This window comes from Manis pentadactyla, chromosome 4 (assembly GCF_030020395.1).
Source record: "Manis pentadactyla isolate mManPen7 chromosome 4, mManPen7.hap1, whole genome shotgun sequence".
In the NCBI taxonomy this organism is placed as follows: domain Eukaryota; kingdom Metazoa; phylum Chordata; class Mammalia; order Pholidota; family Manidae; genus Manis; species Manis pentadactyla.
The window spans coordinates 44,712,437-44,730,395 of NC_080022.1; the positions used below are offsets into that span (position 1 = coordinate 44,712,437).

General features: G+C 36.5%; 1 protein-coding gene across 4 annotated transcripts in view; it reads right to left on the reverse strand.

The window, feature by feature from the left end:
- The window catches only part of USP24 (ubiquitin specific peptidase 24), a 163,949-nt gene that overhangs the window by 83,296 nt on the left and 62,694 nt on the right, over window positions 1-17,959 (reverse strand). For all 4 annotated transcript variants that reach the window (XM_036911209.2, XM_036911210.2, XM_057500238.1 and 1 more), the window contains exons 8-11: window positions 4,492-4,557; window positions 2,184-2,258; window positions 1,411-1,569; window positions 203-317 (exon numbers count right to left, since the gene is read on the reverse strand). In XM_036911209.2, the coding sequence (XP_036767104.2) occupies window positions 203-317; window positions 1,411-1,569; window positions 2,184-2,258; window positions 4,492-4,557 (415 nt within the window). The remainder of the gene's footprint in view (window positions 1-202; window positions 318-1,410; window positions 1,570-2,183; window positions 2,259-4,491; window positions 4,558-17,959) is intronic.

Sequence of the window (17,959 nt, forward strand, 5' to 3'; positions counted from 1 at the left end):
GTGAACACTGACTTTCTAAACATGATTCTATTACTTCAAAGCAACATTAACTTGCTAATAAGATTAAAGGCTAATATAGCCAAAGTAACAATTTCACAACTTTTTAAAAACAAATACACATTTTTTATAATAATCTGTTAGGTAACATATATATATATATATATATATATATATATATATATATATATTTAAAGCAACTTACCTTCCAATGCAATGGATAGAACTGAGTTTTCAACTAGCCAATCTAACAGTCTGTCTGTATCTATAGCATTCTTCACAGATTTGGATAAAGTGCTATCTTCTATTAGTTTGGTTACCTAAAAAGATAGGATTAAAATCTAATGGAAACACACATCATCAAAATCTTAAGACACACACACACACATACTGTGACTTTTATAATGTTACAATGTGGTCTGCTAATTCCCAAAATGTATCCAAGGTCAGTTATTACAAGTGAACAGACTACTAATTTGTGATGTCTCTTTAAAAAGAACACAGACAACTTATAGCTCGTATTCCCCGGGCCACTGCTGATTGGCTCAGAGATGAGCACCTGACAAACTTCAAGCAGGGCACATCCTCCAAACTCTGTATTTGGGACCAGAGAGAAAGTGTCAGTCCCTCTCGGTGATGGGAGCTATACATGGCCATGATATTTCTCATATGAAAGGTATCAACTCTGCAAGCAGAGAGAGAACAAAGCCAACAAGCTTAGAAAAGCAGAGACAAAGTTGGACAGAGTCCTGGCAGGGGTCAAATCTCAAATTCTAATTGTTCCCTGTTGCATTCATGTGACCCTGTAGTTACATGGTTTGGCCAGTTAACTGTTCATTCATATGAAATGGTCTGGCCTTCTTCCATTAAATTCCTCTTTTGGTCTAAGGTGGTTCAAGCTGTTTATTTCACTTGTAGCAAGAATCCTAATTAATATACAACTGAAGGAAAAATAACTGGAATTGTGACTGAACTGTACTGGCTTCACCTGTCACTGACCAAAACTGCCTATGCTCATATAACGTTTAGGTAGCTATACAAAATTATTTCTATCATTTTGCTTATTAGAAAACATCACAGCTGTAGTCCATGTTTTTGTTCTAACCCCAATTAGAAGATTTGGCTTAAGTAAACACTTAACCTGAAATATATTAATAGAATTGTACACTTAGGTACATTTCAGATTTATTAAAGGTAAGTCTCAAACTGTATACTCCAAGGAATTCAGGTCATTTTATTAACCATTATAAATATATACACTATTTTATATGCAACCATTGTTATCTCTTTATTTGTATGATTACAAAAAATTCTTTAAGTCCTAAGATTTTTATAATAATTACCACAAGTTTTGGCAGAGTTTAAAGTGCCGGTACTTAAAAAAAGTCTTCTAGAAATAAATGAAAAACTTACTTCTTTGAGAGAATTCATTTTAGCGCTAAAATGTGGTGATTTCAGCATGCGCAGTAGGATGTCTAGTCGAAGGTCGTCCACAACAGTTACCAGCTCCGGTTGGAAGCGCATGCAAAGTAACTTAATGGCAGATAAGAGCTCAGGAATGCTAACCAATCTCTTTCATTAAAAAGACACACAAAAAAACAAAAAACAAAAAAGGATCCATGAAAACATTTTGATCTCACTTCTTTTAACACTCACAGGATTATAAGACATTTTCAAAAACAATGGTGTGGTACTGATATTGGATCAGATACTGATATCTAATATACTCCATATGGTTGATTAACTACATTTTGCTTCTAAGCAGAAGTTAGCACATTGGTAAGCAAAGGAAGGGAAGAAATTCAAGGCAGACAAAATAAATCATGTTCAATTTAAATGTCAAGATTGCTTTAAACAACTTTGGATAAGCTTTGAGTATTGAATTACCTTAAAGCTTCTTCAGTGCTATACCAATTTTAATCCTATCAAAATCAATAGGCTAGCAAAATTCTGAAAGGTGATACTGAGAACCCTATATTCATTCTTTACTAAGGTAACACCAACCACCACTGGCATTTCAGAAAAAAGCATTTTTCAGTTAGGAAATGTAATATTAACTTGATGTGAGTGAGTTCTGTGTACCAGAATCCACAGAGCAATGGTAATGTCAACCTTGCCCCAAGTCCTGGTTCTGCCTCCACGGACTAACAGGCACAGGGGCCTACCTGGCTGGAGACAGCATTTACCTTGTCTTTGAGGTCCTTTTCCTCCACACTCCGCACATCCTGGATCGTAGTAAGGATAACTGGATCTAGCATGGGCTGCAGAAACAAAGCACTACTGAGTCTGTTCCAAAACTAGACATGAGATACTTCTTCATTCATATTTCACAAAAGAGAGAGTGCCATGCAAAGATCTAAATTCTGTATCAGAGCTGCCAATAACTAACAATACATTCCTCAAGTAAACCCTTAAATGACTCTGGGCACTAGGTCCTTTAGTAATCCTTGTCACTACTACCTTATTAAGAGTCTTTTTGAAGAGCAGCCAAAGACAGACACAGGGACTAACTTCTAAAACATGGGTATGTAAATTATTTTTGAACAATGTTAATATTTTGCATTTGATTTTTAAAAAATGAATGTAAGCAGAGACCACAAAAATATGCTGTTATATGCACTACTTTTGCTTGCTGATATAAATGAAGCCTGCAAATGAGACTCATACAACACACTGTTCCAGAATGGTAGCACAAACAGATAAATTGTAAACAGTATGTGAGAAGTAGTAAAATGTTAGCTCACAGTATGTGAGAAGTAGTAAAAATAACTTTAAAAACTTATTTGACTGTCAAAGCCAAGAAGACATTAGCAATGAATTAAAATTACATCAACCAACTATCCAAATAGAATTTCTTCATTTATATTTATGCCAGTTGTACAGTGAGGACTGAGGCCTATTAGGGTAAGAGGCAAGTCCCACTGTTCTTGTCAGCATGTGCCAGCCCTGCTTAACTCACTCTGTGGGACAGGCATGACTATTCTCACCATTTTATAGATAAGGGAGCCAGGCAGAGAGGTTATATGTCTTCCGAAGTTACACAACTATTTTTTTTTTTAGGAGAGCAAGTGAGAGGCTTTTATTTAGAGATAAAGCGAGAGGACAGAGCTCCTGGCTCAGGCCAGGAGGGGACAAGAGAGCCCCCAAAGTCACCCAACTATTAATTTATGTCAAGTAACATGGTATGAATACAATATAAGTTTATGGTATGAATTTACTGCTGAATGATTTTAAGGTTGGATAGTTTGATATAATTAAATGCAGTTAAATATGCTTTGGTTGGAAATTCATATACTTCTTCCTCTTTTTAAGTATACTGTGCTTACATATAAACCCTATTATTTTATACTAATTGGCAGCTGGAATATTTAATCTAAATCTCTTTCCATGGAGCAATACATGGGTAAAGAGCATGTATTTAAAAATCCAGTCCTGGCTCTGATATATTAAAAAGCCAATGCTTAATTATTAATATTTATTAAATTATTAAAAAGTCAAGTCATTTTGCCTATTATGTTTTAGTACACCAGCTATAAAACTAATGATTATATTTATGCTTAATAAACTGAAAGAACACTATATGTTTCTAAAGAGCTTAATCTCCAGAATGAAGAAATACATAAATAGCCATCCTACTTCATTTAAAAATCTTGTAGTATTATTTTGACATTGAAAGAACTTAACATTACAGTAGAAATTTCCAAAATCTGCTAAGAAAACATGCCCCTATTTAAAAAGGCCTTAAGTAAATTAGATATAAGAAAGAATAGTGCATACAAAAATATTGCTCCCATTGGCCCTCAATGGCTTTCACAACCTTTTATAGTGATATAAAAAAAAGTCTGTAAAAGTTAAAAGTTTCACAGATTTATTTATAAAGAAAATAATAAATGGAATTATTTCAAAATGACTTTTTATTCAGGAAAAGTTAATTGAAATGGAAAGGAAACAAGAATGTATCATGGGCCTTAAGCATCAGAAAACTGAACACTCATAGCATTGACTAATCTATGACCTGGTGACTTACAATCTGCAGAGGCAAGGAATCAGACAAGGTGTGTTGTAAAGCTGTTACTCAGTAGTGAGTAACTTAGCTAGTAAGTGAGCTCAGTGGACTGCTCAACACTCACCTAATTTGATACATAATAGCACCCAGCCCTTAAATAATCCCATGAAGGGGGTAGGGACATATGCTACCTATTTTATAGATAAGGGAATAAAGAAAAAATATATGTTATCATATATAAATTATATTTGATAAAATGATAAATTGAAAAGGTAAACAGCTTTTTTAAATGCTAGAGGTCTCCTGTATCAGAAATTACTATTTTTTATTTATCTTTTGATAATGTTTTTACTAGGATAGCTAATCTGAAAAAAAAAAAACTTGCTCTGGATTAGGCACAATTCTGAAAAACCTGATAAAAAGATAATTATTACTGTTTATATGTCTTAGATCACCTCCTCAAGCAAACATCAAATGGACAATCTTACCTGTACCACTGAGGAGTTGAGGTATTCTGCACACACCCCTAGGGGCTGCACCAGTGCTGACACTGCCTGCAAAGACAGTGAGGGTTAGAAATAGAAGAGAAGATTTTTCCCTTTGAACATTAAACAAATTCTTCTCAATATATCAGAGAAAATTTTAAATAATGATTTGATCAAGTCATGAATGAATGGCTAGACAAACTATATTCCTGGATAGGAAGAATTGATATAAAGATGTTAATCCATTTAAATAACACAAATTTAATGTAATTTAAAACATATTCCAATAAAACTTCTTTGGAGGACTGGATGAAATGATTCTAAAGTTCATATTGTAGAAAACTAAAAGTTTTTATTTGGAAAAGAGAATAGTTGGGGAAGGAGTGAAATGTGCCTTTAACAAAAAGATACATAAGATTTGTACAAAGATTATAAAACTTAACTGAAGTACATCAAAGAAAGCCCAAGTAAATGAGGAGACACCATGTTGTTGAATTGAAAGGGTGCATATTGTAAAAATGTCAGTTCTCCACATGCTGACTTATAAAATTAACACAATTTCAAATATGATCTCAGTAAGACTTTACACAAGAAAACCTGACATGTTGACTACATTCAGAAGAATAAAAATAAATGAATGACAAAGAAAATTTGAGAAAAGGAAGATGTTGGGCACTACTAATAATTAAAACAGGGGAGCAATAGTATAGGAATGGCTAAAGAACGAACAAACAGATGAACGACTGACTAGAACAGAAGTCCAGGAACAAATCCATGTACATGGGGGACTTTGACAAATGATAAAGCCAATAATCAAAATAGTAAAGAAAAAAATGGATTATTCATTATAAAAGATCTTCCAACAATTATTTACCCATTTGGAAGAAAATAAAATTGATCTCTATCTTATATAACATACAAAAATAAATTCTAAATTAATTCAAGAATTAAGTATAAAAAAATAAAACTGTAAAGGCATAAAACAAAACGAGTATTTTTATAACCTTGGGATGGGGGAACACTTCCCAAGCAAGTTAGAAAACTTTTCAGCCATTAAGGAAAAAAATTGACTATATAAAATCTCAAGACTTTTGAATAACAAAAGACACCATCAATAAAAATGAAAAGAGAAGCAAAAGACTGGAAGAAAAAATTTATAAACATACAAAATACAGATGGCATCAATATGCTTAATATAAAAAGAATCCTAAAAATTATTAAGCTAAATAACCCTGAAGAGACCTAAATAACCAGAGAAATTTACAGAAGAGATGCAAACAGCCAATAATCATGATGAAATGCTCAAATTCACAAGAAATCTTGAGTATTACGAATTAAATAATAAAACACTATTTTCTGTCCATTTTGTTGGAAAATTAAAGATTGAAAACATTCAGTACTAACAAGAGTATAGGAAATGGGTTTGTGGGAGTACAGACAGGTACAGCTTTTTAGAAAGAGATTACCATCAACTATGATTTTAAAAAGTATATAGTCTTTAACCCAGAAATCCCATTTTCTAGAAATCTATCCTTCATTAATGGTAGCATATGAACATAAAGACAAATTTACATGGAATGCTCTCTGTAACAGCAAAAACTTAGAAATACTCCAGTGCCCATTAATAAGTGACTGCATCATGGTACAGTATTTGCAGAAATACATTAGAACCATTAAAAACACTGACAGTACTAACCTGGAAAGATTTCATGATTTAATGTTAAATGAAAATATGCTACTAGGTATAGCCTGAAAACAAAGAAAGAGGGAGAGAATGGACACAGATATATAAGTATAGGGAAAAGTCAGGAAGGGTAGGCATTAAATGGCAACCATTACCTAGGAGGTAGGTACATATGTTGGGGAAAGAGGAGTAGACAGGCAATTTATTTTGTACAGGTATTTTTATCTGAAGGATTGTGAATGGTGGTTTTTCCCATTATTTTTCAAATTCAAAATATGTAAATATAAAATGGATACATTTACTTGTACTTACAATGTACAGTATGTCTTATAATATGGCCTAAATTTACTCTGGGCCACAGTCACCTTCTTTAATGGTCAGAAATCAGGCACTTAATTGTGCAATTTTAATCATACTTGTTTGTTAAAATTAGTCTCAATCTTTGGAATCTCCTTCTCCTATGCCTGAATTTTACCATCTCCTAAACACAACTTAAACAATGTAATTCTATATCAACTGCAGCAAAATACACAGTTTTTCTGAAACTCATTTCTAATATACTTGATCTACTCAATAGGGATCAAAATAACAGCCTAACAACCTAGTTAAGGTTCAGGGAAGGTAGAAGAGGCTCCCTCATCAGTCTATAGAATATTTATGATCTAGCAGACATCTGATCTTTAAGGATAAACAGTGGGCTGCAAGAAAGGGTCAGTTTATTACTAACCAAACCATTAGTCCCCTCTTGGTTATTCCTCTCATCTAAAGATGGGCCAAGGGATTCAGTTATTCTGTCATGGTTCCACAGAAATAACTGCTGCTCTAAGCACAATGGTGCATCACTCAGGTGCAATGAATTATTTTAGCGTATCATTCTCTGCCCTGATCAAATCTCATTATCTAGCACAGTATCTTATACATGGTAAGTACATTCAGAAATATTTTTAACTGAAAGATTAACTAGAGAAGAGAATAAAGTGCTCTCAGTTACCAAAAGGTCAGCAGTCAGAAAAATTAAAAATTAAGTTATTCCCTTTACCACAAGGTTGAACTTTTTAGAGAAAATGGAGTTGACATGAAAAACTGATCCTGCATTTGAGGGATGACTCTCAGCTCTTCTTAGAGCCCTCTGTTACCTCTCTAAAACCAAAAAGCTTATTAAACAGCCTTAAAATGAAGTATTGTATTTGTGTCTGGGACTATGAAATAAAATCTGATTTAACTGAGATACAAAAATGTTGTGTACATATGTACTTGCCACATATGGCAAAGTGTCCTTAAAAATTAAGATAATTTCATGCATCTACCACTAATTAAGAGAAAAACACCATAGGCAAAGAGGAATTAATGAGGTAAAAAACCAGAACACTCTACATCAAGATTTGGTTACAATTAGAAATAAACATTTCTTTGGTTATCAGAACGGTTGAGGCTGCTCCTGCAAAGATTAATTTATACTTAAATGTTTAGTTTAATGTGTCCAGACCACATTCCTTGAGTTTTTTTAAAAAATTTTTTATTGAGGTATGATATACACTCTTAAAACAATGATCCCCCACACCATGTGTACTAAACATAATACCCCTCAATCCCCTTCACCCTCCCTCCCCACCTGCCCTCCCACACCCCTCACCTTTGGTAACCACTAGTTCATTCGTGGAGTCTCTGAGTCCGCTGCAATTTTGTTCTTTCAGTTTTGCTTCATTGTTATACTCCATAAATGAGGGAAATCATTTGGCATTTGTCTTTCTCCGCCTGGCTTATTTCACTGAGCATAATGTCCTCCAGCTCCATCCATGTTGTTGCAAATGGTAGGATTTGTTTCTTTCTGATGGCCGAATAGACCAGCTCCATTTTCTCTAAAAATTTCAACCATGTAGTAAAGGGAATAACTTAATTTTTTATTTTTCTGACTGCTGACCTTTTGGTGTATATGTACCACATCTTCTTTATCCATTCATCTACTGATGGACATTTAGTTTGCTTCCACATCTTGGCTATTGTAAGGCATGATGCGATAAACATAGGGGTGCATAAGTCTTTTTTTTTTTTTTGTAATGATTAATCTACAACTACATGAAGAACATTATGTTTACTAGGGTCCCCCTTTCACAAAGTCCCCCCAACAAACCCCATCAGTCACTGTCCATCAGCAGAGTAAGATGCTGTAGATTCACTACTTGTCTTCTCTGTTGCACAGCCCTCCCCATGTCCCCGCCACATTATACATGCTAATCATAATACCCCCTTTCTTTTACCCTGACCGTATCCCTCCCTTCCCACCCATCCTCCCCAGTGCCTTTCCCTTTGGAAACTGTTACTCCATTCTTGGGTTCTGTGATTCTGCTGCTGTTTTGTTCCTTCAGTTTTTCTTTGTTCTTATACTCCACATATGAGTGAAATCATTTGGTATTTGTCTTTCTCCGCCTGGCTTATTGGACTGAGAATAATAACCTCTAGCTCCATCCATGTTGTTGCAAATGGTAGGATTTCTTTTATTCTTATGGCTGAATAATATTCAATTGTGTATATGTACCATATTTTCTTTATCCATTCATCTACTGATGGACACTTAGGTTGCTTCCATTTCTTGGCTATTATAAATAGTGCTGCGATAAACATAGGGGTGCATCTGTCTTTTCCAACTGGGCTGCTGCATTCTTAGGGTAAATTCCTAAAAGTGGAATTCCTGGGTCAAATGGTATTTCTATTTTGAGCTTTTTGAGGAACCTCCATACTGCTTTCCATAGTGGCTGAACTAATTTAAATTCCCACCAGCAGTGTAGGAGGGTTCCTCTTTCTCCACAACCTCACCAACATTTGTTTTTGTTTGTCTTTTGGATGGTAGCCACCCTTACTGGTGTGAGGTGATATCTCATTGTGGTTTTAATTTGCATTTCTCTGATAACTAGCGATGTGGAGCATTCATCTTTTCATGTGTCTGTTGGCCATCTGAATTTCTTCTTTGGAGAACTGTCTGTTCAGTTCCTCTGCCTATTTTTTAATTGGATTATTTGCTTTTTGTTTGTTGAGGTGCGTGAGCTCTTTCTATATTTTGGATGTCAAGCCTTTATTGGATCTGTCATTTATGAATATGCTCTCCCATACTATAGGGTACCTTTTTGTTCTATTGATGGTGTCTTTTGCTGTACAGAAGCTTTTCAGCTTGATGTAGTCCCACTTGTTCATTTTCACTTTTGTTTCCCTTGCCTGGGGAGATATGTTCATGAAGAAGTCGGTCATGTTTATGTCTAAGATATTTTTGCCTATGTTTTTTTCTAAGAGTTTTATGGTTTCATGACTTACATTCAGGTCTCCGATCCATTTCGAATTTACTTTTGTGTATGGGGTTAGACAATGATCCAGTTTCATTCACTTATATGTAGCTGCCCAGTTTTGCCAACACCAACTGTTGAAGAGGCTGTCATTTCCCCATTGTATGTCCATGGCTCCTTTATCGTATATTAATTGACCATATATGTTTGGGTTAATGTCTGGAGTCTCTATTCTGTTCCACTGGTCTGTGGCTCTGTTCTTGTGCCAGTACCAAATTGTCTTGACTACTGTGGCTTTGTAGTAGAGCTTGAAGTTGGGGAGTGAGATCCACCCCACTTTATTCATCCTTCTCAGGAATGCTTTGGCCATTCGGTGTCTTTGGTGTTTCCATATGAATTTTTGAACTATTTGTTCCAGTTTGTTGAAGAATGTTGCTGGTAATTTGATAGGGATTGCCTCAAATCTGTATATTGCTTTGGGCAGGATGGCCATTTTGACTATATTAATTCTTCCTAGCCAAGAGCATGGGATGAGTTTCCATTTGTTTGTGTCCTCTTTAATTTCTCTTAAGAGTGTCTTATAGTTTTCGGGATATAGGTCTTTCACTTCTTCGGTTAGGCTTATTCCTAGGTATTTTATTCTTTTTGATGCAACTGTGAATGGAATTGTTTTCCTGATTTCTCTTTCTATTGGTTCATTGTTAGTGTATAGGAAAGCCACAGATTTCTGTGTGTTAATTTTGTATCCTGCAACTTTGCTGTATTCTGGTATCAGTTCTAGTAGTTTTGGAATGGAGTCTTTATGGTTTTTTATGTACAATATCATGTCATCTGCAAATAGTGACAGTTTAACTTCTTCTTTACCAATCTGGATTCCTTGTATTTCTTTGTTTTGTCTAACTGCCGTGGCTAGGAACTCCAGTACTATGTTAAATAACAGTGGAGAGAGTGGGCATCCCTGTCTAGTTCCCGATCTCAGAGGAAAAGCTTTCAGCCTCTCGCTGTATGATGTTAGCTGTGGGTTTATCATATATGGCCTTTATTATGTTGAGGTACTTCCCTCTATGCCCATTTTGTTGAGAGTTTTTATCATGAATGGATGTTGAATTTTGTCGAATGCTTTTTCAGCATCTATGGAGATGATCATGTGGATTTGTCCTTCTTTTTGTTGATGTAGTGGATGATGTTGATGGATTTTCGAATGTTGTACCATCCTTGCATCCCTGGGATGAATCCCACTTGGTCATGGTGTATGATCCTTTTGATGTATTTTTTTTTTTAGATAATTATTTTTTATTGAAGGGTAGTTGACACACAGTATTACATTACATTAGTTTCAGGTGTACAACACAGTGATTCAACATTTATATACATGATAATTCTAAGTACCAGCTATCACCATACCAAGTTGTTACAATATTTTGACTATATTCCTTATGCTATACATTACATCCCGGTTGCTTATTTATTTTACAATTGGAAGTGTGTACTTTTTCTTGGTTGTTGTTGTTAGGGCATCTCTCATATTTATTGATCAAATGGTTGTTAACAACAATAAAATTCTGTATAGGGGAGTCAATGCTCAATGCACAATCATTAATCCACCCCAAGCCTAATTTTCGTCAGTCTCCAATCTTCTGAAGCATAACGAACAAGTTCTTACATGGAGAACAAATTCTTACATAGTGAATAAGTTACATGGTGAACAGTACAAGGGCAGTCATCACAGAAACTTTTGGTTTTGCTCATGCATTATGAACTATAAACAGTCAGTTCAAATATGAATACACATTTGATTTTTATACTTGATTTATATGTGGATACCACATTTCTCTCTTTATTATTTTTAATAAGATGCTGAAGTGGTAGGTAGATACAACATAAAGGTAGAAAACATAGTTTAGTGTTGTAAGAGAGCAAATGTAGATGATCAGGTGTGTGCCTGTAGACTATGTGTTAATCCAAGCTAGACAAGGGCAATAAAACATCCACATATGCAGAAGATTTCTCTCAGAACAGGGGGGGTGAGGTTCTAAGCCTCACCTCTGTTGATCCCCAATTTCTCACCTGATGACCCACCTGCGACTGTGCCTGTCTTAGGTTGTTCCTCCCTTGAGGAATCTTACCCGTCTCTGGCTAACCAGTCATCTTCCGGGGCCATACAGGGAAATGTTAAGTTGGTAAGTGAGAGAGAAGCCTTATTGTTTGAAATGGTTAGCTTTTTATTTCTTTGCATATTTATGCCCTGTGGCTTCTATGCCCAGCATTTGTCTTGAGGTATCTTTACCACTTGGAGGAGTTATGATACTCGGTAAATTTGATATGAGGCACGAATTCTATTTAAGAATTCGTTGTAATTAGGAAGGAAGAAGAAAAGCTATAGAAGTAGCAGGCGGGAGAAAACATGGGAAGATTGATTATTTCTTTGACATATCTTCTTGTAGAGTAACTTCAGCATGTATAGATTTTAAGCTACTACTTAAATTGCGCACACACATTCACATAATAGGAGTATAGTTACATAACCAAAGCATACCTGTAATTACCAGCCATCTCCAGTGAAACCAAGAAAACCAGTTAGGCACCCTAGGCATTTGTGAAAACTTATCAATGATATGATGGTTATTATCTAACTGAATTTGAATAGTTTGAGAAAAATCAGACAAATTAAAACAACCCATTCCTGGGCACTGTTCACATCCCGTATGTTCTTTTAACAGTAAATAGTCTGTAGTTGTAAGATTTTGGAGCGCTACAATTTGCACTTCTCCTAATTCTTGGTTGAGTTCCAACAGTATAGATCCAGTCAAATTTGTTGTTTTACTGTATGCACAGGCCAGCTTAGATATCTCCTTCATTCCCATGGCAAGTCCAGGAGCTGGTGGGATGAGTGCATCTACAGCTGTAGCAGTGCGTGGATCTTTGTTGGGGTTTTTTGATGATCATCTTCTGGCATGAGTCTTCCCGAGAGTGCTGATGTTGGAAGTTCTCTTTCATATCGTTTCTTAGTTCATTTTCGGGGTAGCCAAATTAGGCTTTGATCCTCTGTATAAACACAAACAGACCCTTTGCCTACACTTTTATATGTCCTTTATATCATTGTGTAGAACTCATTAGAGGTCACCACATAGGAACTGCATTTTTTTTTTAATCATTAATCTACACTTACATGACGAATACTTTGTTTACTAGGCTCTCCCCTATACCAGGTCCCCCCTATATACTCCTTTACAGTCACTGTCCATCAGCGTAGCAACCTGTTGTAGAATCACTACTTGTCTTCTCTGTGTTGTACAGCCCTCCCCTTTCTCCCACCCCGCTATGGATGCTAATCTTAATACCCCCCTACTTCTCCCCCCCCTTATCCCTCCCTACCCACCCATCCTCCCCAGTCCCTTTCCCTTTGGTACCTGTTAGTCCATTCTTGAGTTCTGTGATTCTGCTGCTGTTTTGTTCCTTCAGTTTTTCCTTTGTTCTTATATTCCACAGATGAGTGAAATCATTTGGTATTTCTCTTTCTCTGCTTGGCTTGTTTCACTGAGCAAAATACCCTCCAGCTCCATCCATGTTGCTGCAAATGGTTGGATTTGCCCTTTTCTTATGGCTGAGTAGTATTCCATTGTGTATATGTACCACATCTTCTTTATCCATTCATCTGTCGATGGACATTTAGGTTGCTTCCAATTCTTGGCTATTGTAAATAGTGCTGCGATAAACATAGGGGTGCACTGATCTTTCTCATACTTGATTGCTGCATTCTTAGGGTAAATTCCTAGGAGTGCAATTCCTGGGTCAAATGGTAGGTCTGTTTTGAGCATTTTGATGTACCTCCATACTGCTTTCCACAATGGTTGAACAAGTTTACATTCCCACCAGCAGTGTAGGAGGGTTCCCCTTTCTCCACAGCCTCGCCAACATTTGTTGTTGTTTGTCTTTTGGATGGCAGCCATCCTTACTGGTGTGAGGTGATACCTCATTGTAGTTTTAATTTGCATTTCTCTGATAATTAGTGATGTGGAGCATCTTTTCATGTGTCTGTTGGCCATCTGTATTTCTTTTTTGGAGAACTGTCTCTTCAGTTCCTCTGCCCATTTTTTAATTGGGTTATTTGTTTTTTGTTTGTTGAGGCGTGAGAGCTCCTTATATATTCTGGACGTCAAGCCTTTATCGGATGTGTCATTTTCAAATATATTCTCCCATACTGTAGGGTTTCTTTTTGTTCTATTGATGGTGTCTTTTGCTGTACAGAAGGTTTTCAGCTTAATATAGTCCCACTTGTTCATTTTTGCTGTTGTTTTCCTTGCCCGGGGAGATATGTTCAAGAAGAGGTCACTCATGTTTATGTCTAAGAGGTTTGTGCCTATGTTTTCTTCCAAGAGTTTAATGGTTTCATGACTTACATTCAGGTCTTTGATCCATTTTGAGTTTACTTTTGTATATGGGGTTAGACGATGGTCCAGTTTCATTCTCCTACATGTAGCTGTCCAGTTTTGCCAGCACCATCTGTTGAAGAGACTGTCATTTCGCCATTGTATGTCCATGGCTCCTTTATCAAATATTAATTGACCATATACGTCTGAGTTAATGTCTGGATTGTCTAGTCTGTTCCATTGGTCTGTGGCTCTGTTCTTGTGCCAGTACCAAATTGTCTTGATTACTATGGCTTTATAATAGAGCTTGAAGTTGGGGAGTGAGATCCCCCCTACTTTATTCTTCTTTCTCAGGATTGCTTTGGCTATTCGGGGTCTTTGGTGGTTCCATATGAATTTTTGAATTATTTGGTCCAGTTCATTGAAGAATGTTGCTGGTAGTTTCATAGGGATTGCATCAAATCTGTATATTGCTTTGGGCAGGATGGCCATTTTGACGATATTAATTCTTCCTAGCCATGAGCATGGGATGCGTTTCCATCTGTTAGTGTCCCCTTTAATTTCCCTTAAGAGTGACTTGTAGTTTTCAGAATATAAGTCTTTCACTTCTTTGGTTAGGTTTATTCCTAGGTATTTTATTTTTTTTGATGCAATTGTGAATGGAGTTGTTTTCCTGATTTCTCTTTCTGTTGGTTCATTGTTGGTATATAGGAAAGCCACAGATTTCTGTGTGTTGATTTTGTATCCTGCAACTTTGCTGTATTCCGATATCAGTTCTAGTAGTTCTGGGGTGGAGTCTTTAGGGTTTTTTATGTACAGTATCATGTCATCTGCAAATAGTGACAGTTTGACTTCTTCTTTGCCAATCTGGATTCCTTGTATTTTTTTGTTTTGTCTGATTGCCGTGGCTAGGACCTCTAGTACAATGTTAAATAACAGTGGGGAGAGTGGGCATCCCTGTCTAGTTCCCGATCTCAGCGGAAATGCTTTCAGCTTCTCGCTATTCAATATAATGTTGGCTGTGGGTTTTTCATAGATGGCCTTTATTATGTTGAGGTACTTGCCCTCTATTCCCATTTTGCTGAGACTTTTTATCATGAATGGATGTTGAACTTTGTCAAATGCTTTTTCAGCATCTATGGAGATGATCATGTGGTTTTTGACTTTCTTTTTGTTGATGTGGTGGATGATATTGATGGACTTTCGAATGTTGTGCCATCCTTGCATCCCTGGGATGAATCCCACTTGGTCATGGTGTACGATGGTTTTGATGTATTTTTGAATTCGGTTTGCTAAAATTTTGTTGAGTATTTTTGCGTCTACGTTCATCAGGGATATTGGTCTGTAGTTTTCTTTTTTGGTGGTGTCTTTGCCTGGTTTTGGTATTAGGGTGATGTTAGCTTCATAGAATGAGTTTGGGAGTATCCCCTCCTCTTCTATTTCTTGGAAAACTTTAAGGAGAATGGGTATTATGTCTTCCCTGTATGTCTGATAAAATTCCGAGGTAAATCCATCTGGCCCGGGGGTTTTGTTCTTTGGTAGTTTTTTGATTACCGCTTCAATTTCGTTGCTGGTGATTGGTCTGTTTAGATTTTCTGTTTCTATCTGGGTCAGTCTTGGAAGGTTGTATTTTTCTAGGAAGTTGTCCATTTCTCCTAGGTTTCCCAGCTTGTTAGCATATAGGTTTTCATAGTAGTCTCTAATAATTCTTTGTATTTCTGCGGGATCTGTTGTGATTTTTCCTTTCTCATTTCTGATACTGTTGATTTGTGTTGAATCTCTTTTCCTCTTAATAAGTCTGGCTAGAGGCTTATCTATTTTGTTTATTTTCTCGAAGAACCAGCTCTTGGTTTCATTGATTTTTGCTATTGTTTTATTCTTCTCAATTTTATTTATTTCTTCTCTGATCTTTATTATGTCCCTCCTTCTGCTGACCTTAGGCCTCATTTGTTCTTCTTTTTCCAATTTTGATAGTTGTGACATTAGACCGTTCATTTGGGATTGCTCTTCCTTTTTTAAATATGCTTGGAGTGCTATATACTTTCCTCTTAAGACTGCTTTTGCTGCGTCCCACAGAAGTTGGGGCTTAGTGTTGTTGTTGTCATTTGTTTCCATATATTGCTGGATCTCCATTTTGATTTGGTCATTGATCCATTGATTATTTAGGAGCGTGTTGTTTAGCCTCCATGTGTTTGTGAGCCTTTTTGCTTTCTTTGAACAGTTTATTTCTAGTTTAATGCCTTTGTGGTCTGAAAAGTTGGTTGGTAGGATTTCAATCTTTTGGAATTTACTGAGGCTCTTTTTGTGTCCTAGTATGTGGTCTATTCTGGAGAATGTTCCATGTGCACTTGAGAAGAACGTGTATCCTGTTGCTTTTGGATGTAGAGTTCTGTAGATGTCTATTAGGTCCATCTGTTCTAGTGTGTTGTTCAGTGCCTCTGTGTCCTTACTTATTTTCTGTCTGGTGGATCTGTCCTTTGGAGTGAGTGGTGTGTTGAAGTCTCCTAGAATGAATGCATTGCATTCTATTTCCTCCTTTAGTTCTGTTAATATTTGTTTCAGGTATGTTGGTGCTCCTGTATTGGGTGCATATATATTTATAATGGTTATATCCTCTTGATGGACTGAGCCCTTTATCATTATGTAATGTCCTTCTTTGTCTTTTGTTACTTTCTTTATTTTGAAGTCTGTTTTGTCTGATACCAGAATTGCAACACCTGCTTTCTTCTCTCTGTTGTTTGCTTGAAATATCTTTTTCCATCCCTTGACTTTAAGTCTGTGCGCGTCTTTGGGTTTGAGGTGAGTCTCTTGTAAGCAGCATATGGATGGATCTTGCTTTTTTATCCATTCTATTACTCTGTGTCTTTTGATTGGTGCATTCAGTCCATTTACATTTAGGGTGATTATTGAAAGGTATGAATTTATTGCCATTGCAGGCTTTAAGTTTGTGGTTACCAAAGGTTTAGGGTTAGCTTCTTTACTGTCTTACTGTCTAACTTAACTCGCTTGTTGAGCTATTATAAACACAATCTGATGATTCTTTATTTCTCTCCCTTCTTATTCCTCCTCCTCCCTTCTTCATATGTTGGGTGTTTTGTTGTGTGCTCTTTTTAGGAATGCTCCCATCTAGAGCAGTCCCTTTAGGATGCCCTGTAGAGGTGGTTTGTGGGAGGCAAATTCCCTCAACTTTTGCTTGTCTGGGAATTGTTTAATCCCTCCTTCATATTTAAATGATATTCGTGCTGGATACAGTAGTCTTGGTTCGAGGCCCTTCTGTTTCATTGCATTAAGTATATCATGCCATTCTCTTCTGGCCTGTAGGGTTTCTGTTGAGAAGTCTGATGATAGCCTGATGGGTTTTCCTTTGTAGGTAACCTTTTTTTTCTCTCTGGCTGCCTTTAATCCTTTGTCCTTGTCTTTGATCTTTGCCATTTTAATTATTATGTGTCTTGGTGTTGCCCTCCTTGGATCCCTTGTCATGGGAGTTCTGTGTACCTCTGTGGTCTGAGAGGCCATTTCTTCCCCTAGTTTGGGGAAATTTTCAGCAATTATTTCTTCAAAGACATTTTCTATCCCCTTTTCTCTCTCTACTTCTTCTGGAATGCCTATGATTCTTATATTATTTCTTTTATATTGATCACTCAGCTCTCTTAAAATTCTTTCATTCCTGGAGATCCTTTTATCTCTCTCTGCATCAGCTTCTCTGCGTTCCTGTTCTCTGTTTTCTAGTCCATTAATGGTCTCTTGCATCTCGTCCATTCTGTTTTGAAGTCCTTCCAGAGCTTGTTTTATTTCTGAATTCTCCTTCCTTAGTTCTTGCATATTTCTCTGCAAGTCCATCAGCATGGTTATGACTTTTGTTTTGAATTCTTTTTCAGGTAGACTGGCTAAATCTATCTCCCCAGATTCCTTCTCAGGGGAAGATGTAGCAGATGCTGAAGCTGTCTGGGTTAGTCTTGTCTGGATCATATTTTTTTGCCTTTTCATGTTGACAGGTGCTATTGACTGTCAGCTGGGAGGGCCAAAATTTTTTTCACTTACTACTGGCCTTTCTTTACTGGGGCAACTGCGACCCCTAGTGGCTTGTGTTGGGTAATTGCGTGTAGAGTGGGTCTTTGTGTCTTGCCTGGCTGGGAGGGAGA